The 24,847-nt window shown below is 47.6% G+C and overlaps 2 protein-coding genes and 1 long non-coding RNA gene across 5 annotated transcripts in view; 2 read left to right on the top strand and 1 right to left on the bottom strand.

Annotated features, from left to right (window-relative positions):
* LOC135307124 (uncharacterized) overlaps positions 1–24,847 on the top strand; it is a 142,130-nt gene that overhangs the window by 40,041 nt on the left and 77,242 nt on the right. The gene's annotated exons all lie outside the window — the stretch shown is intronic.
* On the top strand, positions 254–12,980 carry LOC135307602 (complex I assembly factor ACAD9, mitochondrial-like). The gene is made up of 17 exons (XM_064432010.1): positions 254–343; positions 1,680–1,781; positions 1,950–2,056; positions 2,770–2,870; positions 3,531–3,609; positions 4,516–4,690; positions 5,289–5,362; positions 6,584–6,659; positions 7,349–7,419; positions 7,750–7,869; positions 8,495–8,623; positions 9,377–9,456; positions 9,946–10,072; positions 10,776–10,853; positions 11,340–11,468; positions 12,210–12,282; positions 12,731–12,980. The coding sequence occupies exons 2-17, from the start codon at positions 1,760–1,762 to the stop codon at positions 12,829–12,831; spliced, it is 1,542 nt and encodes a 513-aa protein (XP_064288080.1). The 5' UTR covers positions 254–343; positions 1,680–1,759; the 3' UTR covers positions 12,832–12,980.
* Positions 14,819–18,660, bottom strand: LOC135307120 (uncharacterized). Its single transcript, XR_010367850.1, has 3 exons — positions 18,260–18,660; positions 15,524–15,689; positions 14,819–14,991 (listed from the first exon to the last, which is right to left on the bottom strand). It is a non-coding gene; the product is annotated as an uncharacterized LOC135307120 (long non-coding RNA).

Below are 24,847 nucleotides of genomic sequence, written 5' to 3'. Positions count from 1 at the left end.
GTTCTTAAAAGATCTCTTGATTTCTCCCTCATGTTTCTGTTGTTCAGTTAACACCCTCTGGTCTGGTTTTGATGTGAAATAAAGTTGGGTCCTGTGGAGCCCTATTTCTGTTTCGGGACATTTTCCACAATTCTTAATTTGCACAGTGTTTTAGAGTCTTTGCAAGGCATATCTCCCATGATTTTTATTTTAACTGCATGGTTCGTGTATTAAAAATTATTAAATAATTCTCCTATTCTCCTATTTTAGGAAGAAGTTTTTCCTTACCCAGAAATTAGCAATGAAGAACTGGCAGAAATCAACCAGTTTGTGGGACCTGTTGAAAAGTTCTTCAATGAAGAAGGTATATTATTGTGTTTTTATCCATGCAAGTGATTTAGTGATTACAAAATTATTTCACTATAGCAGTTCTATAAGGTGTTTCAAACATTTAATTTAGTTTATGCATTTATTGCTGCTCACACAGTGATGCTGATTCTGTAGCATGTCCATTTGTGGCTTTTTTGGGAAGTATTTGGGTGCTGATCAGAAGAATTAAATCTCCAAAACAGGGGAAAAACCAAGGATGTAAAAGAATTCTGGGATAAAGATAGGATTTGAAATTGGTTTTAGCTCAGCTGAATTGTGCTTCTAACTACTTCATACATTGTGATTTTTTTTTTCCTAGTTCTAGTTCCTAGAACTTTATAGCTGTCCTACTCTGCTAAAACTGACCGTGGCAAAATGCAGCAGAGATACTCAGAAATGCTGGCTCGTTGAGGAGTTATGAAAAATCAAAAGCATTTCTGTTTTTTCAGTATTAGAGTAATAATTCCATTTGGGAAAGGCCTTATTACCCGTCTGCATTCCAGAGAGCATTGCAGGGTGTCCTTCCATTCCTGCTGCCTTGGATAAGCCAATTCCAGAGCAATTGCAGAATAGTGGTTTGCACAGACAGCAATTTCTGGGGCAGTTAAACAGCACTGTCTCAGCCTTCCCATTGACAGAGGTTTTCCAAACTCTGTAGGAGTTTGGAGAAGCCAGTGATTGTCACACATCACAATTGGCAAGATCCAGGTGATTTTAACTGTAAAATTGTAGTGTTGCTCACTGACAGTAAATAAAGGATTTATTCAAATTACATTTTTTAACTCTTTGCTCTGTGGGGGGGAACATGGTTCATGGAGTAAACAGCCTGATGTTTAGGGAAGGAATAAAAGGGTCAAATTATGGAGTCTGGAGAAAGTATGATTCCTGTTTGTTTTCACTGCCATGGTACAGAACAGCTCTCTTAATCCCCCAAGAATCTTAAAATCTCCTAAGAACAAGATTTTCTAATTTCCTCATTTATGTACTTTTTTTTTTCTTGTATTCACAACCTAGACTTAGTTCAGATAGAAAATCCTGAAAATACTTTGCTTATTCCAGTCTTGGAATCTGCTGGCATGCAGAACCAGTAGAAATGTTTGAGAAAATGAAATAAATGCTGCATTTTTCCCATTTCCAAGTCTTTTTCCTGAATATGTCGTGAGGACAAACAGGATGGTCAGGCTGCAGCTAGAAAGAAGAAATTCTTGTGAAGCTGGGAATGAGAAGGGTCATGAGTGACTGTGGCCCTGGTGGGGGAATCCTGTAGCCTCCCAGCTGCTCTGGGCACTGAGAAACACAGTGTCAAATGAGAAAAAATTCTGTATTTGTAGTGGACTCGAAGAAAATCGATCAAGATGCAAAAATCCCACCCGAAACCTTACAAGGACTGAAGGACCTGGGTCTCTTTGGCATGCAGATTCCAGAGGAATATGGTGAGTAAATGCCACAGAAGAACATCTAGGGGTGCATTTTGTGCCGCTTTTGTACCTCTCCAGTTAAAGCTGCTACATTCCTGTATTTCTGTACTTGAAATGGATTTTTGGGGGAGCGGGGAAGTGGCACAAAAAATGTACTGAAATAAAACCTGGTGCCTGTTCCAGGTGGGCTGGGCCTGTCAAACACCATGTATGCACGTCTGGGAGAAATCAGCTCCCTGGATGGCTCCATTGCAGTGACCCTGGCAGCTCACCAGGCCATTGGGCTGAAGGTAATGCTGCTGCTCTGGGGCCAGGGCTTCTGCACAGATTGCATGGAAAAGGTGAAGTGAAAAATGTGGGGCTTAGGGGGAGCAAATCAGAATTACTGGCAAAGCATAAATCAGGTTGTTGGTGTCTGCAGCAGCCTCTGCCACTGGTTCAGTGTGAGACAGAAAGGCTGCATAGGAAGTACACAAGGAAGTTACTATTAGGATAATTGTTCTTAGGTGAATGAGTCCAAGTTGTTTTTTTTTTAAATTGGCTAAACTTGTCTAAAGTACCTAGAATAAATAGAATTGAAACAGTATCAGGGGGGCTCAGGTGATGAGGAAGGAAAGAATTCAGAAAAGAGGAACTTTGGCTGGCTGGGGCTGCATGTTGGGGGGCCTAGAGGAGATAACTCATCTGAGAGAAAGTGTGTCAGTTTTGAACTTGAATATAGCCATAGGTATTTACCTTTTTAGTGCTGGGTGGATGGCAGAAAGAAGCTTGAAACCACACTCAGTTTGTTATAGCAAGAGAAGATTCCTTGTCGAATTGAGCAGAGAATGCTAATGAAAAAATATTTTAATGACTGACAAATAATACAGTCTTGTTGATTAAACTGTCTCTTGCTATGCCATAAAACTTGCAGATGAAGCTTTCTAAACATGCTGGAGCTTGTCAGCTCCCTCTCTTTTCCCACAGGGTGATGCTGCAAAGTTTCCTGTGCTTGTTTCTGCAGGGGATCCTCATTGCTGGCACCGAGGAGCAGAAGGCCAAGTACCTGCCCCGCCTGGCCTCGGGGGAGCACATTGCTGCCTTCTGCCTCACCGAGCCCGGCAGGTGCTGCTGCCCCACAGCCCCACAGGGGCTCACTGCCTTAGCTGCATTGCTTCATACCTTCAGGCTTCTTTATCTGGGGCCCATGGCTTCAGTATATACATCTGTGGCTTAGTTTTGGTATTTCAAGGAACACTCCAATTACTCTTTCCCCAACATGCTGCTTTTGGCAGTGTCCATGAAATCCTTGATTCTTGTTCTCATCCCAGGAATTCATTTACTTGAAAGGATGCTTTGTGCTACGTCAGAAATAATGTGCTGTGACTGTTCTGGGATGCTTTCAGTTCTTATTCAAAATATAAAAGCCTGTTTTGAAGGAGCTACCAAAACTAAAAGGAAGAATTTTTGTTGTCACTTAAGTGAGAGGCTCATTGTGTGTTCACATAGCTCAAAGTGTAGCTCCAAAATGTTGCTTTTGTGGCATTCTACACATTCTGGTCAGGTTATAATCCTGATAACATGGTAATGAGAAGAAATGTCCCCTCAGGTAACTTTTAGAACTGTTCAATCTAGTGAGCTTCCTTGTTAGTTAAAAGCTAAAATTTATATACTGCTATTTGAGACCCCCTCCTTTTTACAGAATAGGAAGAGGGGGAATATGCAGTTTTGTTTTTTTAAAGCGTGTTTACTTCTTTAAACATTAGTAACTTGTTTGTTTTCTAGTGGGAGTGATGCTGCATCCATCCAGACAAGGGCAACCCTGAGTGAAGATGGGAAACACTTCCTGTTAAATGGCTCCAAGGTACCTACTCACAGACTGGGAACAGGAAAGGGGTTTCTTACAAATGTAGGAAGTGTTCTTGTCTTTTGCATCAGTCTGGAACTGGGAGGTTTCCAAGCTAGAGGAGAATGACCCTGTCAAAAAGATTAGGCAGAAAGGGACTAGAAAATTATTGTTAGAGAATTACTGCATTAAACTCCTGGTAAGGAAAATGGAAAACTACCCTGGGTTCTTTCTCTGTTGGCCATTTGTGTGTTCAGCTTCAGGGCGGGTTGGTTTCTTAGTAAATCAGCCCCTTCCATGACAGCTTAGGTAAAAGGAAACCTGAACCTGTATTTGACATCTCTTCATTCTGCAGGCTAGATTTTAAAATACAACTTGATATTTAATTAGAAATAGGTCTGCCTGGAACCTTTCTGTTAAAAGAAACCGTGACAAAAGCCAGTCTTGAAGAAATCAGAGATGTCCTGGTTTCAGCAGTATTGGATGCGTTGCAGACTTGGTCTGTAGTTGTTGATCCATTTGTGGTGTGAAGAGACCCACCCTGGGGGAGAGGCTGATCAGAGAATTTCTCATCAGAGTTAATTTTTGGCCACAGGGTTTGTCCAGTCTGCATTGCCCCTGTATCTCTCAGGTGCCAGCAGCAGCAGGATGGACCAGCTTTTGTGGAAATGCACTGTGGATTTTAATTTAATGCATATTGATACTACATTCTGGTTTTAAAGTTGCTCTAAACTGAGCACATGTGGTCAGCTCTCCTCAGAAATGTGCTCACCCTGGGAGCAGACCCTCATTAGAACTGAAGGGAAGGAACAGCAATTTTTCAGCACTCTGTTCTTTTCCCAGCCTGTTACAAAACCCTGGAGGGCTGTGCCCACAAAATCAGCACATTTACCTTTCTTACACATCTTCCCTCTCTCAAAACAGGTCTGGATCTCCAATGGTGGCCTGGCCAGTATTTTCACAGTGTTTGCCAGGACAGAGATTGTGGACAAGGACGGGCAGGTGAAGGATAAAATCACTGCTTTCATCGTGGAGCGGGACTTCGGGGGCGTCACCCACGGGAAACCCGAGGATAAACTGGGCATTCGAGGCTCCAACAGTAAGAGCCACCTAAAACTGTTAGCAGAACTTGTTTTCATAGTTTAAGGTTTTATTTTGGTTGGATCATCTGAATTCAGGGGCAAATCAATACGTATTCCATGTTACAGTATAAGTTTCATGTTTCTTTAGCTGGCTTTTCCCAGGAGCCCTTCCTGACGCAGGGTCTGAAATAAGAAATCCAATTTGTGGAGTTCATTCACTGTGCAGTGAAAGAAATCATTCAGGAGACTCAGTGGCCAGTAGGTTTAATCTAGAAGTCCACGTTCTTCAGCTCTTCTAAGCTTTGTAATGATTGCATCTTTTCACCATCTTGGTGACTGTTCAGTCAGTTCCTTAGAACTAGAAATAAAGACCAAACTGTAGTTCTCTGTTTACACAGTGTATATTCATAATATTTTAAATATTTTACATCAATAACTGATGTCAGCTACAGCCTTTTCCCAAATTCTCACTTCTTTGGTGAAGCATGTATAATTCTGTCATAAACAATGCATTAGGAAGACTTCATTTCCTGCTACAAATAGTGACTTAAGTTCCTGAATGTTTTTTAAGTATTTCTGTGTCATATTTGATCAAGTGTTAATTCTGTGTTTCAGCCTGTGAAGTACATTTTGAAAACACCAAAGTGCCTATAGAGAATGTAATTGGAGAAGTTGGAGGGGGATTTAAGGTAAGCAGTGGAGAATAACTACTGGTGATTTATAGAAGTCTGAAGGAGGCTGTTTCCCCCCGTGCTGAAGTTTCCTTGTTGGTGGTGAGAGCACTGCCACACTCTAGGGTACAGGAGGAGAGATTCCCCCATTGATCTGTAAATTGGTGTCACTGGACAGTGCACAGTGTGCCATCATCTCAGATTTCTGTGTTTCTTCTCTTCTTGTTGGGCTTTTGGTTGTTTGTTGTGGTGTCCCCTCAGAAGAGGGAGTGACTTCAGCTGCCCTTCTGCCCTGAATGGAGGACATGTCCTCTGCTGGTTCCAGAGCAGAATGTGGGAAGGGAGACACCCTGGCACAGGCTGTGTGGATGTCACAGGGAGTGCTGGAGGCATGCCCAGCTCCAAGGTGCCCTGGCTGTCAGGTGCTTCTCCAGGGCTGCCCTGTTGCACAGGGAAATGCTGGCAGGACCCCAGGAGAGAAAACCACAGGTGGCCTTGCTGTGTAACCTTTCTCTGAGAGTGTGACCTGGGGAGTTGCTAACCTGCTCTTACTCCTTCTCCATTTCTTATTCCTGCTGTAGCAGGCAAGTCCAGGCCTAAGTGCTAAAAGAAATTATTTTCCTTAATGTAGTAGAGATTAAAAGAAGATTGTTATGGTGCCTTCCTGACAAGTTAAAATGTAGGACAGTGACTTCTTTCCTAACAGGCTTTGACATGAGTCACCCATGTTGAGAAACAACACTACAGACACCAGACTCCAAAACCTATTTTTTTTACGTTATTGGTCTGTATTTCATTTCTATACCTCCTTTCTTATCCCTTCTGTGATGTGTTGCTGAAAGCCACCTGAGGCAGAGAGCAGCCATCACAGGTCAGCTGCAAGGAGAAATACTGTGGTTTTCTTCATCTGATAAACTGGAGCCGTGCTGTCCAGCTGGAATGTTGTTTACCAGCTGCAGATAAATGCATTTTTATCTACATTTTACCTTCATCTAATTAGAGATTATTTCCAAGTCACCGGATCATCTACTTCAGATACAAAATTGGATGTAATGGGTGGCAGGAAAAGCCCAGTTTTGAAGCATTTTCCTTGGGATGCTGAGAGCTGTGGTGGCTGATGTGAGGGCACTCTCCAGGACTGGCAGTGTGTCCCAGTGAGGAGTGAAATCCAGGGAACACAGAAGCAGGAAGCAGTGACCTAAGGAGAATGTGGCCTAAACCCCATCTGTTTCTTCACAGGTTGCCATGAATATCCTCAACAGTGGAAGATTTAGCATGGGCAGTGCATCTGCTGGAATGATTAAGAAGTTGATAGGTGGGTGAATTGGGAGCTCTGCATGGCTGGGTGCCAGCAGAAACTGCTCTGCCTGAGGCAGATCATGCAAGACATTCAGAGTGGGAGCAGGAGTCTTGACCTTGTCATAACAGGCTTTGATATCTTTAAAACACGAAAATATGGTTTTGAAAAATTAAATTAAAAGCCTGCTTGCAGAGGTTTTGAAATAAAGGTCTTTTTCCTTTTGTACAGTGTAGATTCAGTTCATAGAGTGGGAGGTTATTGCCTCTGTTGGACTTCCCTGAGGTAAAATGTTATTCCCAACAAAAAAACCTCTGTACTATTGATTTTAGAAGGTGTAATCTCCCCTGGAACCTCCCACCTGAATAACTGGCTCAAAGCTGCACACAGTAACTAGGGCTAAAACTGCTTTCTGCCAATTATTAGCCAAAACAGTAACAGAAGTCTCTCTAACCAATTAGCACCAAACCTGATCACTTCTCTTAAGAGTACAGGTTCATACCTCTGGTTCAAAAGCCTTTGACAGGCTGGTCCCACACTTGGTCAACAACATCAGTGTGAGGGTGATTTTCACAAAGTGCTGCTTCTGGAACAGCCAGGGGGCTCCTGGGCACAGACTGGAATGTCACCGCCCAGGGAAGGACACCAGCTGCTGGAATGGTCTGTCACAGCCCTTCTGAGAATGACTTGTTTTTCTTTCTTTGAAGAACTGACATCAGAGTATGCTTGCACCAGGAAACAATTCAATAAGAAACTCAGCCAGTTTGGATTAATTCAGGTAACAAAACATGAAACACCTAAATCTCTGTGCGAAGTGCCAGGACATAGATTGCATTGGGTGTATTTTGGCTGTACTGGTTTAAAGGATTTGCTAGAAATTTGTGTGAACCTGGTGCTGACTTCTGTACACTGATCTTTTAAATGTCCAGAATGATAAATGTATAAAAGTATTTTTTATTTATTGTTGTTTCAAAGTGGTACTTTTTATTGATTGATTAATTTGATGATGTAAAACATATAAGAACTGCAGGTCTTTTTAAGTTTGAGGGTTGATTGTGGACTTTTGCATCTGAATTTCTGTACGATTCCTCCTGTTGCTGTGTGGCAGGAGAAGTTTTGTTTGATGGCTGTGAAAGCCTACGTGATGGAGAGCATGGCTTACCTGACTGCAGGGATGATGGACAGGCCAGGCTTCCCTGACTGCTCCGTCGAGGCTGCCATGGTCAAGGTAACCAGGGCTGGGAAAAGGCTCAGTGTTCAGCCTGCAGAGGGCTGAGAACTCAGGGCTGCATTTAGAGGAGAGAAGCACTGCAGCCAGGTGGAATGACAGATACTGTTCTGTCTGTACCCCACAAGCTCAGACTCGTGCAAAATAAAACCAGCAGGGAACAGGTTGAGAATGTCACAGCCGCTGAGCTGGCGTCTGAGGAGGCCTCACATGAGCACTGGGACACTCAGTCACACTCCAGCTGCCATCCTGGCCAAGCTGCTGCTGTGCCAGCTTTCCCAGGGAGCTGATGGCACAACAAACCCTGTGGAATATCCAGGCTGTGGCTGTCAGGGTGTCCCTCATGGTCACTGCAGAAAACTCCTGCTCTGGGCTCCAGCCAAGCAGCTGCAGCTGCTCTCCCTGTGTGGGGCTGCCCCTGTCCCTGGAATGTGGAGAGTGCCCTGTGCATTGCATCACTAAATTTGACAAACCCCTGAGCCACAGGGATACTGCTCCAGGACCGGTGTAACACACAGAAAACGCTGCAGCAGTGTCCTGTGGATACAACCCCAGAGCAGGGCATCCTGTGTTTATTGCTGATTTATTATCTACTCTCTGCTGATCAAACCCTGTTCCATGGCAGGTGTTCAGCTCTGAAGGTGCCTGGGCATGTGTGAGTGAGGCTCTGCAGATCCTTGGAGGCCTTGGCTACATGAAGGATTATCCTTATGAACGCTACCTCAGAGACACCAGGATCCTGCTCATCTTTGAGGCAAGTACCAGGATCCCCTTTTTCTGCAAACTGCAGTTCACACCTCCTATAAAGGGGAGTAGAAACCTGAAGGTTTGATTGACCAGGATCTTGTTCCTTCAGCTGCAAAGTCTCTAACAGTAAAACTGCAGGACTAACCTTGTTTTCTTTGGAATATCAATAGTAGTTCCCTATAATAAAATAAGCTATGATGGCTTTTACAGACTGACCACAGTGTGAGTTACAGCAGTAACCTTTCCTCTTGTGTGCTTCTCACAAGAGAAGCAGAGAAACTCATAAAAGATCAACTTAGACATTTAATTAACTTATTGATGGCTATTTAAATTAAAAGAAAGGTTGGTTCTGAAGCTTGTTCTCTTTCCAAGCTGGATTGTCAGTGACCCATCATGTGCACATCAGAGTCACTGTCAGACTTGATTTTAACTCAGCTCATTTTGAGCAGTTCTACAACTGTTCAAATGTTCCTTCACTGGAACAGTGCAGAGCATTTTTAATCAAAATGCATTTTGTCTGTTTTCTTTTACATTGGGGTATATTTGTGTGTTTAATGATGAGGGGCTCAACTTCTGCAATGCCCCATGAAATCAGAATTAAAACTGAGATAAAGCAAAAGGCGGCAGTTTATGTGTGGGGAGAGTCATCATGTGATACTGGAGCAGTGGGAAGAGCACAGGGGCACAACAGACCTGCTTGGAAAACACTATTGTAAACTCTGGTTACCCACCTTCTCACTTTCTCTTCTGCTTTTTCCAGGGCACCAATGAAATCCTGAGAATGTACATTGCACTGACAGGGATGCAGCATGCAGGGAAGATCTTAACTGACAAAATTAAGTATGTTCTTATTTATTCTTAATAGTTTTAAATAAACTAAACAGAATCAGATAACTTTATAGATAAGAGGACAAACTGCAGGGAATACCTGCAGTATTTCTATTTATTGTCTGTAAAAGTTCACTGTTACAGGGACTCTGTGTTTTTAATGGGATGGTTCATAGATTTAGGAATTGTAGCATTTAATGCATTTTATCTTGGACTTTTACACAAGCTGTAATTATTTCTTTCAAGACCAGTAATTAATATTTTGTATCTGAATGAAGTTGTATTGACACAACAGCTGCATTGTGCATATTGAGTACTGGTCTCTGGAATTCCTTGTGGGTGTCTTGGAGAGCAGCTGATGACTCTTAAGGCTCCACAGTTGTTCTCCAGACTTCACAGCAGTGGATCAGGACTTGGTGCTAAAGTATTTGGAATTCCAACTGGTTGTGTCTGAACCTCTTGGAATTTTTTTTAACAGCCATTCTTTCCCCAACATTTCAGAGCAATCAAGAAAGGAAACGTGGGAGTGGCGCTGGGGGAGTTCCTGACCAGGTTACAGGACACCCTGGGCAGGAAGGTGGATCTGGGGCTTGTAGGTGACAGTGGGGTGGTGCATCCCAGCCTCCAGGTAAGGGCCTCTCTGCTGAGCTCTTGTGTTTGTTCCCTTTGCTGCTTGCCACAATTTCATCTCCTGGTTTTGCAAACCAAAATGTATACCTAGGGGCAGTGAGATTTTCCAGGGTAAGCAGATATTGGCACCATGACAGGGTAAGAAGTTACAGTTATTGTCCAGGTATCAAGGGAGGATGAAGGCTGCTCTAAGCCTGTGTTTATACCAAATCCAGTTTTAGATCCATTTGGATAATTTGTATAAATTGAGCCTTCACCATATGAAAGCGTTTTTAATAGCTGCCCTTTGTTATAAGGTTAGTTACAAAACAGGAGTTTTTCCTGTTTAATTGGAACAGAGTTTCAGGTCAGAATGACTGTGAATTACACATACACATACTTGCTTAATCACTTAGGAAAAGGTTTTTATGACCAAAAATGAATGTTCTGTTAATAGGAAAAAGATAAGGTATATTTTTCATGGGGCGTTCTGTTAGTTACTTTTGTTATCATAACCCTATACTAAAAGTTACTGAGAGTAAACTCCAGAAAATTGTAATGGATCTTTGAGAGAAAGAAATGTGCCTGTCTGGCTTTTAGCAGCAAGGTGGATGAATGTTAAAAAAGAGAAAATCCAGTATCCTCTTTAAATGGGGTGGGGGTATGTTGCTTTTCTGTTATAAGACTACTCAAATTGTTCTATTTTGTGTTTTGTTTTATAGGAGAATGCCAAGAAACTTGAAGAAAACGTTTATTATTTTGGAACTACAGTCAGGGGCCTGCTAAGTAGGTTTGGCAAGGTAACTATTTATTTTGTCTGTTGTCTTTGTTACTGAATAGTTTATCCTCAGGGCCCCACTGGAACCTGCAGGGGACTGAGTGTGGCAGGACCAGCACTTCCTTCACATGACACCTTCTCACTGGGTGTGAGAAAACACACTGACATTAGGTACTCAGTGTAATGGGCAAGTTACATTGTTAGAACCAAAACCAAAGTACCAGCACCCTCAGTGAATTGGTTGTTTTCTTCTTGTGTAAGCACAAATCCTGCTGCTACAGGCATTTAACAAAGTGGTTTAAGGCACACATCAATATTACAATTTTACAAGTAGAATTTAAAAGGTGCAGCTTAGTAAACCCAAAACTAACAATGATAATTTCTGACCTAGGCTAGAACCGGTTTATGCGAAATAAAGCTGGACCTAAACATGAAGTATGGACAGTGATATTTGGTTAAAGTTTTAAATTGGCAAACCACAAGCAGATAATGATTTTCTCTCTCCCAGACAATAGTGGATGAGCAGCTGGTGCTGAAGAGAGTGGCAGATGTGGTGATTAATTTGTATGCAATGACTGCAGCCATCTCCCGGGCCAGCCGCTCCATCAGCATCGGGCTCAGGAACCATGACCACGAGGTGAGTGTCCCTCAGCACCAACCATTCCCACTCAGGCTGTGCTCCTGGCAGCAGGCAGGCTGCATCTCTGGGGAATTACAGCAAACTCTCCCATAAAAGTGCAGCAGAACGTGGCTAAACCTGCCAGAGTGCAGGAGCCTCTCAGGGGCTCTGCTTGTTGAGCTGCACACTTTCAACATGTTTAAAATACTTCTTTAACACATACACAGACATTTAGAACCTCACCACAACTCTGCACGTTCTCTCAAATCTGTTAACACCATGCAGTTCTTCCCAAGCTCTTTCCATATAATCATTAATAAAAACACATAAGCACAACAGTATTTGGGCAGCACAGCTCAGGTCAGGACAGGACAGTGCTTATTTAGTAGCTCATGTAAAGTTTCATGGTAACAGTGGTGTTGCAGCACAAGAAAAATTTGCTCCAGATCAGTGTGAAAACAAATCCAACGTGATGAAGGTTTGGCTTTGGCCTTGAGACTTTGCTCTTTGTGTGAGCCCTGCTCTGGATTGATTCCCAATCAGTCTTGGAGTAGCTTTTGGGCGAAGGCTCATCCCAGCCCTGAGCCTTGGCAGTTCTCTGGCCTCAAAGGGACAGCTGAGGCTGCACTGCACATGACTGGGGTTCAGGGCACCATCATCAAAGAGCTTTGAGATGTTTCAATTACTGTATTCTTACTACATGGTTTTTGTTATGAAATTCATTCACTATTTTTAAACTCAGTTTTACTCCTTTTCCAGGTGCTTCTTACAAATATCTTCTGCACAGAAGCCTATTTCAAGAATAATTATGCCATGGCTCAATTAGAAAAATGTAAGTACTATAAAATAGTTCTTACGCTCTTCTGTCTTTCAGACTGTAATCAAAAAAAGGTGAGTTTGATGTGACCAACAGAAGAGTTTGGCTCCGCTTTTAATTGAAACAAGCAGCAGAGCTGGAACCTGTTGAAAAGAGTCTTCACTTCATAGCTAAAGCCAACTGCAAGAGTTCCTTATTGAGGAATATAATATCTACATTTCATGTATATACTTCTGACAAGTAGCTGATAGAAATGAGGGATTTGGACTCTTTGGGAAGTACTGACCAGCTGGGCATTGGGTCTCTGAAGCTCAGTCTGTAATAACCAATCTTTTTCAATAGAGAATGTTCAGTTTCTTCCTGGCCCTCACACTCTTGCATTTGTGTTCAAAAACACTTCTTGAAAGAAATTTACAACAGCTCTTTGTGGTCCCTTAGTTGACTTTTCTCTCTTTCTCCACAGATGCTGATGAAAACCTGGATGATTCCATTAAAAAAGCTGCAAAGCAGATCCTGGAGAAGAGGGCATACATCTGCTCTCACCCTCTGGACAGGACCTTCTGATTCCTCCCTGAGAGCAGGCACTCATGAATGTCAGTCAGGGAGGAATTTGCTGCAGTTCCAGTATTTGGCATCTTAAAAGCATCTGTTATTTAATGTCCTGACTAAATGTAACTGTGTAAAATAAAACTTCTTTCTAACCAAAATTTCATAGGAAAAGGATAAATACAGAGATTTCATTTAAAGCTGAAGTTATTTTATTACAGACATACATATATATATATATATATATATATATATATGTCTGTTTCCCCTGTAACTGGATAAAGACAGGTGAGGTTTAGATGGGGAGATGTTTCTTCCTAGGAAGGGACTGTGGGGTTTCTCAGTATTTTTGTACTTCAATCAGCTGCTCATTCACTGAGCAAGCCTGAAAGACTTGGGTATACCTCTGTTTGAGGATTCCAGGATGAGGGAAGAGATGAGAATCTTGACTCCATGTTTCAGAAGGCTGATATATGAGGATATTATATTAAATTAAAGTACTACACTACAACTATACTAAATAGGGAGAAAGAATTCATCAAAAAGCTGGAAGGGAAAGCAAAGGAATGAATAACAAATCTTGTGACTGTTCACAGCTTTAACACAGGTGGCTGTCATTGCTCATCAAGTAAAAACAATTTCACATGCTGGGTAACAATTCTCCAAATCACATTCCAAAGCAACAAAACATGGAGAAGCTGAAGCTTCCCAGCTTCACAGGAGAAAAGACCCTGGAAAAAGGATTTTTCATAAAATATGTCTGTGACACTCGTAGAATGAGAACAGTTCTGTTTGGGAGCCCAAACATTGGTGCTAAACAGGTTTATTCTCAGTTTTTGGGGGCAAGAGGAAAGAACTGAAGCCAGTTACTGTAAAATGCCTGCACAAGCACCAGTGCAAATAACAGCCAAAGGAAGGATGAAGCCAGTCCCACAACCACAGCCCAAGCGGCCAGAGATCCTCCTTCAACCCTGGCTGCATTGAAACCCCACTGACTGCCAAGAAGAAAAGCGCCCTACTGAGAGCAAGCAAACTTAACCCTCTGCCAGGACACAAATTTAGAGGGAAAAAAATTTAAAATCCCTACACCACCAGCCACACTTCCCAGTGAGAAGGGTTGGAACTCTCTGCCCCCCAGCACTTCCCCGGCAGGCAGGTTCACAAAGGTGCTGGGAGCTAAGCTGTGCCCTGCGAGGGAACAGAGCCAGCCTCCCTTCAGTGGGAGAAGGCGCGGCCTCAGCTGTAGCCCCGGGTGCCTGCGGTGGCCCAGGGCACGGCCATGGCTGTCAATGTGTTGGGCTGCAGCACAGGGCAGGCCGGAGCTCAGCAGCCTCAGCAGAGCCCAGGGCCGCGGCCCTTCCCTGCCGGGGCCCGAGCCTGGCCCGGCCCGGCCCGGCCTGAGCAGCCCGGCCTGGCCCAGGGGATGGGCTGCGCCCGCCCGCTGTGCCCACAGGCTGGGCCCAAGCCTTTGCAAGAGGCTTTCTCCCAGCTTGGCAAAACCTCGGCCAAGTGACCCTGTGCTGTGCTGAGAAGAGTAAAAAACCCCTCAAATTTAACCCTGCTGCCCACCGCATGAGGGATCCCTGCACACCTTAGGAGAGGCCATCAATACTCCTTTGTGCCTCATGAGGGATCTCTGCACCCCTCAGCAGGGACCCCAAAATATCCCTTTGTGCCTCTTCAGGTCCAGGCCCAGATGATGCCACAGAAGGAAATGTGCCCTCAGCCCAGGGACGCTCAGCATGGGCTCCCCCATCCCCTCGGGGCCCCGCCGCTGGGCACAGCAGCCCCTGCCTGGCTCCTGCCTGCCCACACCGTGGGCATCCACGGCTGCTCCTGGGCATGGAGCTCAGCCACTGCTGGTGCCGGGTGGGCTTTGCTGGTGCTACCACATGGACATAGCTGTGAAAACTCTAATTCTTTATTTCAACATAAAATGTGGGCCAAGCTTTGCCCTGGCAGACAAGGGCTGCCCACCTTCAGTCCTGGCCGGGGAACAGGACCAGGGGGCTGAGGGGGAGAGGGTCTTGTTGTGGAGGGGTGGGTTTTGGGACGGCCTCATGACGGTGATGCAGCCATGGCGGGGCAGATAGGGGCAGAAGGGAAGAGCTGGGATAAACTGCCAGGATTTCATTGCCTCTGTTTTTAGGTTCGTCGTCTGAAGATGCACAGGAGCATCTGTGAAGAGAGGAGGTGGCTGAGGCCCCAGCTGCCAGTGGCGCACAGGGACCCTCGTGCACAGCAGGGCCCAGAGCTGGCAAGGCTCCCCAGCACGGCTGGAGCTGCTGGCACAGCTGGGCCCAGCTGGACAGCTGCCCCTCAAGGCCCCGACCAGCAGGGCACGGCTCTGGGCAGGGTCCCTGGCCAGGAGCGGGCCCCAGAGCGCCTCTGCCTTTCAAGGGCAACCTCGGCCCTGCTCTTTCTCCTCCCCACCTTGCTCTGCCTCTGCCCTGTGCCCCTGGGGCTGCTCTTGGCCAGGCAGCCTCAGTGGGATCCAGCTCTGGCTGCAGCCCCAGCGGGGCCCCCAGGACAAGGCCCAGCAATTGAGAGGCCAATGGAAGCACTGGGCAGCAGCAGAACCCTCAGCAGAGTTATTAGGAGAAAACCATGGACTGGCCACAGCTCCACTGCAGGCTCTCTGGGAATGTTCCCTGACTATGAGCAGCCTTTAAAGAAGAGAGTTTGAGGCAGAGAGTTGTAAAACCCTCACCGTTTTATCTTCCAGCAATACCAGATTCCAGCACAGAACATCATCAGGCACAGTGCCACACCAGCCACAATGGCCATCAACTTCATCAAACAAGCTGTTCCCCAGCAGAAAGCTCTTCTCATGCTTTTCCAGATGATGTCAGAATGTGTTGAGGTGCCGGCTGCATCTGTGGGAGCAATGGGGAGCGTGAGCCCGTGCTGTGCTGCACTGCTGAGCTGGCAGCACGGTGGATACGGGCACGACGTTCTTTGTTTCCCCCAGAGCTGGGGCCTGCAGGCACCTTGCCGGCCCTTGGCACAGGCTGTGCCAGCCAACAAAGCCCAGCAGGCCGGGAGGAGAGCCCGGGGGCAGCGCAGCTGCTTGGGCAGTGGCTGCTGCCAGGGACACGGGCCAAAGGCATCCCTGAGCAGCCACTGCCAGCCCTGGCCCTCCCTGCGCCGTGACAGCTCCCCCAGCCCCAGGGGACAGACTGTCAAAAAGTCCACAGCCAGCAAAGAGATTGTCCCAGGAATTGTGTGCTGCTTTTCCTCTCTGCAGCTGGTCCCAGAAACATCCCTCAGACTGCTGTAAATGCCCACACATGGTCTGATCAGCCCCTATGCTTCTCCACTCTGCTCTCAGAAATTCTGCAACAAATCCACCAATAAATTCCAGGTTACATCTGTGAATTGCATGCTACAGTTTCCTTCCTTTTTTCCCAATACCCAAAAGTTTCTATAGATAATAATGCCCTTGAGGATCTCTGATTATTTTCTTTTTTTTTTTTCTTTTATGAGACATTTGAAACAGCTTTATTTGTTTTAGTTTTGGCAGGTCGGGCTTTTTCCTTAGTGTGATGGTTTACTTATTATCTACATTTAAACTTGTTTTTATTAATGGTCATTTGCTCCCTAAGCAATTATTTTGACAATCTGTCATTCACTTCTTAGTTAATGTTCCATAGATTAACAACTTGGACTCTCTTTTTATAGGAATATAAAGACTTCAAAAAGCTGTATTTTTGATTTTGAGGACATTCTCTCTCCCCACTCCCAGCTTATTAAATGATCATTTTTGAAACATCTCTGAGGACATGTGGAGTTATTTGAGAAATGCTTGGCTTAACCTGGGTATTGGATTATTATTTTCAGTGCTATAAACCTACATTGCTTCCAGGTTCACACCACGGTCCTGATTTGTGGCTCACTGCATGGATGCTTGTCTGAATTAAAACAATGTTTGTGAGGCAGCTGAAGAGCTTAGACCTCAGAGATTAAAATTCCTGGGAGGGGGAGGAGGAAGAAAGGATAAAATCCTGATTCAAAGGGTTTTTTCTCACTTCTAGTATGCCAGAAGTATGGTAGACTACACCTGTCTTCAGATGTCATTTACTTACAGAACAACTCTCTACAGTGTCAGACTGCAGGAGAAATGTCTCAACACTTTGCCTCCCAATGCATCAGCTTTAATTCTAGTGAGAGGTAGCCTTAATTACAGTCTGATTTGAGCAAATCAACAAAGCAGTCTTGCCATTGTGAGAGTGGCAAGAGGAATTTGCTTGTGAACAGATGAATATGTCCCACTCAGTAATGAACAAAATTTGCCCTGACTTGGAAGAAAATAGACAAGGAGCAAGCAGTATTTGGGGTTTATCCAGGGATAAATGTGGCAAGAAGCTGTAACAACTTAACCTGTTTTACAGAACACAAGTACTGATATGGCAAGTAATGCACCCACATGAAGGGATCTTCAGGACATTCCTTTATTTCTCTAACCAGGAATGGGCAGCAAAATGCTGGCATTTATCTGAACTGGAAGCCATGTTCCTCTCCTGTTTCTCCTTGAGCACACTGTGTGTTATTTGCAGACTTCACTGTCCAGCCCATCAATCCTCTTGTGGTCAATTGCTAAATGGCACAAGTACCAAAATACAGGTGCCAGCATAATCAGCCCAGCACTAATGCAGCACTGCTTTGATGGTGCACAGGAGCACAGAATGGCTTGGGTTGGAAGGGACATTTAAAGGCCATCTTGTCCCAATGGCCTGCAGTGAGCAGGGACACCTTGAACTAGGTCAGGTTGCTCAGAGCAGGAGCTTGAATGTCTGCAGGGATGGATGTCCACCTGTCTGGGCAACCTCTGCCAAGGTTTCATCAGCAATAGTGTAAAATATGTGTTTCTTTCATCTAGTCTGAATTGACCATTTTTTAGATTAAAACCATTCCCCCTCGGTCTGGTCATGAAAGGCTCTACTAAAAATTCTGTCCCCATCTCTTTACAAGCCCCCAGAAGGCCCTGAAAGGCAGCAATCAGGTGTCCCTGGAGTCTTCTCTCTTCCAGGCTGAACACTGCCAGCTCTCCCAGCCTGTCTCCAAAGCAGAAGGGCTCCAGACCTCAGAGCATTTAGTCCCTCCTCTGGACTAGATCCAACAGGACCGTGTCCTTCCTGTCTTGGGGACCCAGAGCAGGATGCAGTACTCTGTCGTGGGAGAGACCGAGACACTACAAAGCAACACAGTCCATTTCCAGAAGGCTTCAAACCCTGTTTTTATTCTAGCCTGCATGCTTTTTCTGCATTCTTACAAAGCTCTTATGTTTACACTTTATTCATTGGTCACAAGAGACAAGCAAAATGCTCATTGGAATAGGGAGTTGCAGGTTTCTCTTATTTATCCTTATTTCTTTCTTGGTTTCTATGATCAATGACATAGAAAATTACTAGAAAATTCTTTTAGTTGTAAACATGGATCCTCCTACCTAACTTCTCGATGGTTCACAGAGGTCACTGTAAAACGTCTTCCACAGTACTCCAGGTGGGGTCCCACCAGAGCAGAGGGGGGGAGTCACCTCCTTCAACCTGCTGGGCACTCTCCTTTGGATGCACATGGCTGCCTCATGTCCAACCTCTCATCTAGCAGTACCCCCAAGTCCTTCTCGGCAGAGCTGCTCTCCATCCCTTCATGTCCCAACCTGTGAGATCAGCTGAGCTGGGACTGTGTCACAGCCCTTAGGCAGAGCAGCTGAGCAGGATGAGCTCCCTTCCAAAGAAAGCAGAACCCACTCCACACAACTCCACCCTGGCCATGAGGTCACAAGCAGGCTCTGAGATCACAGAGGTCCCAGAGCCCCGCGGTTGCACAGCAGCACAAGGAGCCAGCAGTCAGTCCCTGAGCACAACTGTTGCGGCGGCAGCAGCAGCGGTGGCAGCAGCGGTGCTGACATTGGGACAGCGGAGTCAGGACAGCGGTGGCAGCAAGAGCTGCGGGACTGGCAGAGGGCAAGGCAGCATGGCCCTTGCTCTGCGCCTCCTACTCCTGCTCCTCCTGGCCGTGGCCCTGCCTGCCAGGGCTGCAAAGGCGGCTCCACTCCAAGCGCGGCGAGCAGGTGAGCCGGCTGCCTGGATCCCCTTTCCCGCAACAGCGCTCCCTGCTCCCCGGGAAGCGCTGGGGATGGTTTTGCCCAGGGCTTTAAAGAGGATTTCCTCTGTGGCAGGGACAGAGCTGCCATGGGCCTGGGGCTGCTCCAGCCACCACCCCAGGGGTGTTGCACAGGGCCTGCAAAGAGGGTGGAGAGTGACCAGAGCCAGTCCAGAGCTCCCCAGGCCCCTGTGCAGCTTTGGCCTTGTCCACTGACATCTGGCAGCCAAGGCCTTACCCGACCCCCTTGCAGTGCCCAGTTCTCTAAGGGAGAGGGGAATCCCAGCACACCATGGAAATTTTCTGATCTTTGCTCCCTTCTAGATTGGGATCGTGATATGGCTTATATGGAAAAGCTAGTGCATAACAGTTGGAAGACTCCAAAGCATGGTGGAGGCATGTTCTTCATGTGTCTTTCCTGACAAAATAATTGGTGTCCAAGTGGCAAGAGCTCCCTCATGTGCTATTTCCCTTAACATAATCTCTTGATTTAAAGTATCTGGAAATCTGGCTATGCTCCTTTCTCGAACCATGAATGATCTCACAGGATTGCAATCTGTGGGAGGAAGGAGCATTTAGCTGTCCATCTTCCTCCCGTGTGCCATGCCAGTGTGTCCTTCCGTGTGCTCTGTGCAGCCCGGCAGAAGAGCAGAGAGGGAAGGGGCCGGGCCCAGGGCTGAGCCCCGGAGCTGAGCCTTTGGCAGCTCCTTTGCCAGCCCCGGGGATCCTGAGCTGCTCCTGCTGCCACTGCTAAGCCCTGGCCCTGCCTGTGGCTCGGTTTAGAGCTGCTGGCAGCTCCAGGGAGTCCTTTCTGTCCCGAATGCCCGGCAAGGGGCTGCTTCCATCCCAGTGTGGGGCCACTGCAGGCACATGTTCCCCCTGCCCCTGCTCCTGAGTGGAAGGCAGAGCTGAGGGAGTACCTTGGAGGGCATCAATCACCCAGGTGCCCTCACTGCCACTCAGGCCTGAAAGAGAAATGGAGCAATTTTCCATTAAGGTCCTCCTACAATGAAGAAGGAAGAGATGGCAGGCCGTGGTGGGTGCATTTCCCTCAACCTACCCCTGTGTCGCAGCAGCCGGGGGCTTTGGCAACACAGCGGGAAGGGATCCATGGCAGCCTCACTGCCCCGCTGCTGCTTTCACACCCTGCAGGGCTGTTTCCCAGCCTGGCTTGACTGCAGCTTCTGCCCAGCCCCTGCAGGAAAGCATTTGGCATCTGCTGCCAGGCAACCCAAACTGCACCATGGGCCATGCCCACCCTGAGATCCCTTGCAATTTCCCAGTCTCTGAGCACATGTGGAGGGGCAGCTCCATGGAGGAGGGAGGACCCTGGCCCAGACCTAACAACCTGGCCATCTTCCTGAGCATTATCCATGACTTCACAAGTACTGATTCCTGATGATGCAACCCTCCACAATGCTGAATGGTTCCATCTGGTCCAGCTGTACTTTTTCCTTTCCACAGCAATGGAGCAAAAGTCCATGCAGATGGCGCCATATCATACTGGAAGCAATGGCTCTGTGTCAGATTCTGATGGAGGAAAGGAGGAGTTGCCAGACATGAGCAAAGGCATAGGAGGTAATTGCCGTGCTGGGCTCAGCCCTGGGCAGGGCTGTGTGGCAGCAGCTCTTCCCCCAGGGCCTGCCCTTGGCTTCCAGGCCTCTGGAGCTCGTTCAGAGCCCCAGGGAAATGGGACTGGTGCAGCAACGTCCCTCCCGCTGCAGCTGCTGCAGAGCTGGCCCTGAGTGCCCAGAGGCCCAAGGCACAGGAGCAGCCCCAGCCAGGGCCAGAGCCAGCCCTGGCTCCCGACTGGGCAGGGGCTGCGCTGGCTCCTGACAGGGCCTGAGCCTGTCCCCTGGGGCTGGGGGAGCTGTGACGGGGCAGGGAGGGCCAGGGCTGGCAGTGGCTGCTCAGGGATGGCTTTGGCCCGTGTCCCTGGCAGCAGCCACTGCCCAAGCAGCTGCGCTGCCCCCGGGCTCTCCTCCCGGCCTGCTGGGCTTTGTTGGCTGGCACAGCCTGTGCCAAGGGCCGGCAAGGTGCCTGCAGGCCCCAGCTCTGGGGGAAACAGAGAACGTCCTGCCCGTATCCAGCGTGCTGCCAGCTCAGCAGTGCAGCACAGCACGGGCTCACGCTTCCCATTGCTCCCACAGATGCAGCCGGCACCACAACACGTATTCCCAATGCCCAGGATGGCCTCGGAAGGGGTTTCTATCAGGAAACAGGCTGCTGGCTAGCAATACTGGCATTTCTGCTTTGTTTGGAGCTTGTCTTCGTGTTGTGCTTGTTTGGAATCCGGTATTTGGAATCGGGAAGAGAAAACAGTGAGTGTTTTGTTGCTCTCCCCCACAAACAGCTTCTTTTGAAAGTCTAACGTGGTCAGGGAACATTCCCATTGAGACTGCAGTGGGGTTGTGGCCAGTCCATGATTGTCCAAATAACTCTGCTGAGGGTTCTGCTGCTGCCCAGTGCTTCCATTGGCCTCTCAATTGCTGGGCCTTGTCCTGGGGGCCCCGCTGGGGCTGCAGCCAGAGCTGGCTCCCACTGGGGCTGCCTGGCCAAGAGCAGCCCCAGGGGCTCGGGGCAGAGGCAGAGGGAGGTGGGGAGGAGAAAGAGCAGGGCCGAGGTGCCCTTGAAAGGCAGAGGCGCTCTGGGGCCCGCTCCTGGCCAGGGACCCTGCCCAGAGCCGTGTCCTGCTGGCCGGGGCCTTGAGGGGCAGCTGTCCAGCTGGGCCCAGCTGTGCCAGCAGCTCCAGCCGTGCTGGGGAGCCTTGCCAGCTCTGGGCCCTGCTGTGCACGAGGGTCCCTGTGTGCCACTGGCAGCTGGGGCCTCAGCCACCTCCTCTCTTCACAGATGCTCCTGTGCATCGTCAGCAGATGAGACTAAGAACACAGGCAGCGGGAGGTTGACAGTTTATCCCAGCTCTCCACTTCTGCCCCTATCTGCCCTGCCATGGCTGCAGCAGCGTCAGGAGGCCGTCCCAAAACCCACCCCTCCACAACAAGACCCTCTGCCCCTCAGCCTCCTGGTCCTGTTCCCCGGCCAGGAATGAAGGTGGGCATCCCCTGTCTGCCAGGGCAGGGCTTGGCCCATATTTCATATTCAAATAAAAGAATAAAGTTTTCACAATTATGTCCGTGTGGTAAGAGCAGCAAAGCCCACCCGGCACCAGCACTGGCTGAGCTCCATGCCCAGGAGCAGCCATGGATGGCCACGGTGTGGGCAGGCAGGAGCCAGGCAGGGGCTGCTGTGCCCAGCGGCGGGGCCCCGAGGGGATGGGGGAGCCCATGCTGAGCGTCCTTGGGCTGAGGGCACATTTCCTTCTGTGGCATCATCTGGGCCTGGACCTGAAGAGGCACACAGGGATATTTTGAGGTCCCTGCTGAGGGGTGCAGGGATCCCTCATGAGGCACAAAGGAGTATTGATGGCCTCTCCTAAGGGGTGCAGGGATCCCTCATGCGTTGGGCAGCAGGGTTAAATTTGAGGGGGTTTTTTACTCTTCTCAGCACAGCACAGGGACACTTGGCCGAGGTTTTGCCAAGCTGGGAGAAAGCCTCTTGCAAAGGCTTGGGCCCAGCCTGTGGGCACAGTGGGCGGGCGCAGCCCATCCCCTGGGCCAGTCCGGGCTGCTCAGGCCGGGCCGGGCCGGGCCAGGCTCGGGCCCCGGCAGGGAAGGGCCGCGGCCCTGGGCTCTGCTGAGGCTGCTGAGCTCCGGCCTGCCCTGTGCTGCAGCCCAACACATTGACAGCCATGGCCGTGCCCTGGGCCACCGCAGGCACCCGGGGCTACAGCTGAGGCTGCGCCTTCTGCCACTGAAGGGTGGCTGGCTCTGTTCCCTCGGAGGGCACAGCTTAGCTCCCAGCACCTTTGTGAACCTGCCTGCTGGGCAAGTGCTGGGAGCCAGAGAGTTCCAACCCTTCTCACTGGGAAGTGTGGCTGGTGGTGTGGGGGTTTTAACATTTTTTTCCCTCTAAATTTGTGTCCTGCCATAGGGTTAAGTTTGCTTGCTCTCAGTAGGGCGCTTTTCTTCTTGGCAGTCAGTGGGGTTTCAATGCAGCCAGGGTTGAAGGAGGATCTCTGGCCACTTGGGCTGTGGTTGTGGGACACCTTGGCTTCATCCTTCCTTTGGCTGTGATTTGCACTGGTGCTTATGCAGGCATTTTACAGTAAGTGGCTTCAGTTTGTTCCTCTTTGTACCAAAAGCCAAGAATAAACCTCTTTAATACCACTGTAGTATTAAGAGGCAGGCCTTACTTTCTTGACTTGCTGGATGCACAGACCATTGGCATCACAGGGCCTTCTTGGTGGGGTCTTCAGATACCCTGGTGGTCACTGAAGAAGGAAGCTGAATTTTCTGGGAAAAAGATAGTTTCCCATGTGTGGAAAAGAATAACCTGTCACTTCCCCATCCCTTTCTATACAAAGTGATACAGGCAAGTGCATTCATCTATCTCTATCTGCCTTGTCTATCTATCTATCTATCTATCTATCTATCTATCTATCTATCTATCTATCTATCTATCTATCATCTATCTATCTATCAACTATCTATCTTAATAAACAATTGTGGTGTTGCATTTTATTCAAATGGTATGCTCTGTCTCAAAAATGTAGCTCTTGAAAATATATGGTTTATTCCAAGCTCTGTTCCTCCCCTGAAGTCCCATGAATCTACAATCCCATTTGCCCAAACCTTATTTCGCACCTACATTGAATTTCCCTCTTAAGCTGTGTGAGGAAGACCAGTTTCTCTCATGGCCCATCTCTCCCCTAGGCTCGCCCTCTCTCCCCCTCTCTTTCCCTTTCCCCCTTCTCCCTCTGAAACCATGTTACACCCGGGGCTGGGACCCCCAATAAACCCTCATCTAATCAGCACCCTCAGAAGCCGTGTGGAGTCTCCTTGCGTGCCTGCTGCTGCCAGCGAACTCACAGCCCAGGGGGCCCTCCGGGGACTCCCTGGGGAGCTCCCCTCAAAGGAACTGCTACAATCCATGAAATATTTCTATGCATGATATTTTGTTTATTCGTAAATTATGACACATCTCTTGAGAGCTGGAAAAGAATACCATCCATCTTTGATATAGAAAAGCTTGGGTGTAGGAGCAGAGATGATCTGTGATTTCCTTCTTGCTAGACATATGCTGGCTTGTTTAGATTGACTTTCAGCTGAAATCCTACAAAGCTGGAAAATGACTGGTGGCCATCACTCTGATATCCTTAAAAGCCCTTTTTTCATTTTAATTTTTTTCATCTATGGTGGCTGGTAAATACCTTTGTTCCTTAAGCTATGTGCAGGCAATATTGGAGGTAGAAAATAACATAACACGGCATATTTTAGATACTTGAAAATTTTCTTGTGAAATTTTATGGCAGTATCTCCTGCCTCACAGCTAAAGCAGCAGGTCAGCTACTGAGCACAACTTACTGCATAGCTGCAGCTCATGTTTCTACAGTGGAAGTGGCTTTTTGTTCTTCTGCATGGGTATGAAACACTACCAATTGAAAGGTTGATTACAGAGCAAAGAGCCTTGTTTAGTGTAGCCTGGACTTTGGGAAGGTGGTATCTGTTAGATGAATACCCAGCAAACGACCTAAGTTATTTTTTGTGACTACTCCCTCGTGATTTTGGCCTGGCTTCTTTAGGAGATTCTGTTTTCATTTAGAAATGGCACAGTGGAGCCAGTGCTGCCTCAGGACAGGTGGAGCTGGGACAAATGGCTCATTGATTTTGATCTCAACAAAAAGCCACCTGAGCTCCTCATGACAGCAACCCCACAGAATGGTAATGGATCCATTAAAACTAACTCATCACAGAGCTTTTAACTTGAGGCTCTGACTTATGTTGCTTGTTCAGTTCTGCCATGGAGGAAGGGAGTTTGTAGACAAAGAGGTTTAGCAAGGAGATCCATGTACAATAAAAGTGCTTCTATT

Source organism: Passer domesticus, chromosome 9 (genome assembly GCF_036417665.1).
Source record: "Passer domesticus isolate bPasDom1 chromosome 9, bPasDom1.hap1, whole genome shotgun sequence".
NCBI classification, from domain to species: domain Eukaryota; kingdom Metazoa; phylum Chordata; class Aves; order Passeriformes; family Passeridae; genus Passer; species Passer domesticus.
The sequence above is the reverse complement of the archived record's forward strand: the minus strand, read 5'-3'. Positions and strand labels throughout refer to the sequence as shown.

Coding starts and splice junctions, on each gene's coding strand:
- LOC135307602 (XM_064432010.1), top strand. CDS start 1,760: ATGCAGATTCCAGAGGAATATG. Junction 2,871..3,530: donor TGCCTCACCGAGCCCGGCAG/GTGCTGCTGCCC, acceptor TTTGTTTTCTAG/TGGGAGTGATGCTGCATCCA. Junction 4,691..5,288: donor GGGCATTCGAGGCTCCAACA/GTAAGAGCCACC, acceptor TCTGTGTTTCAG/CCTGTGAAGTACATTTTGAA.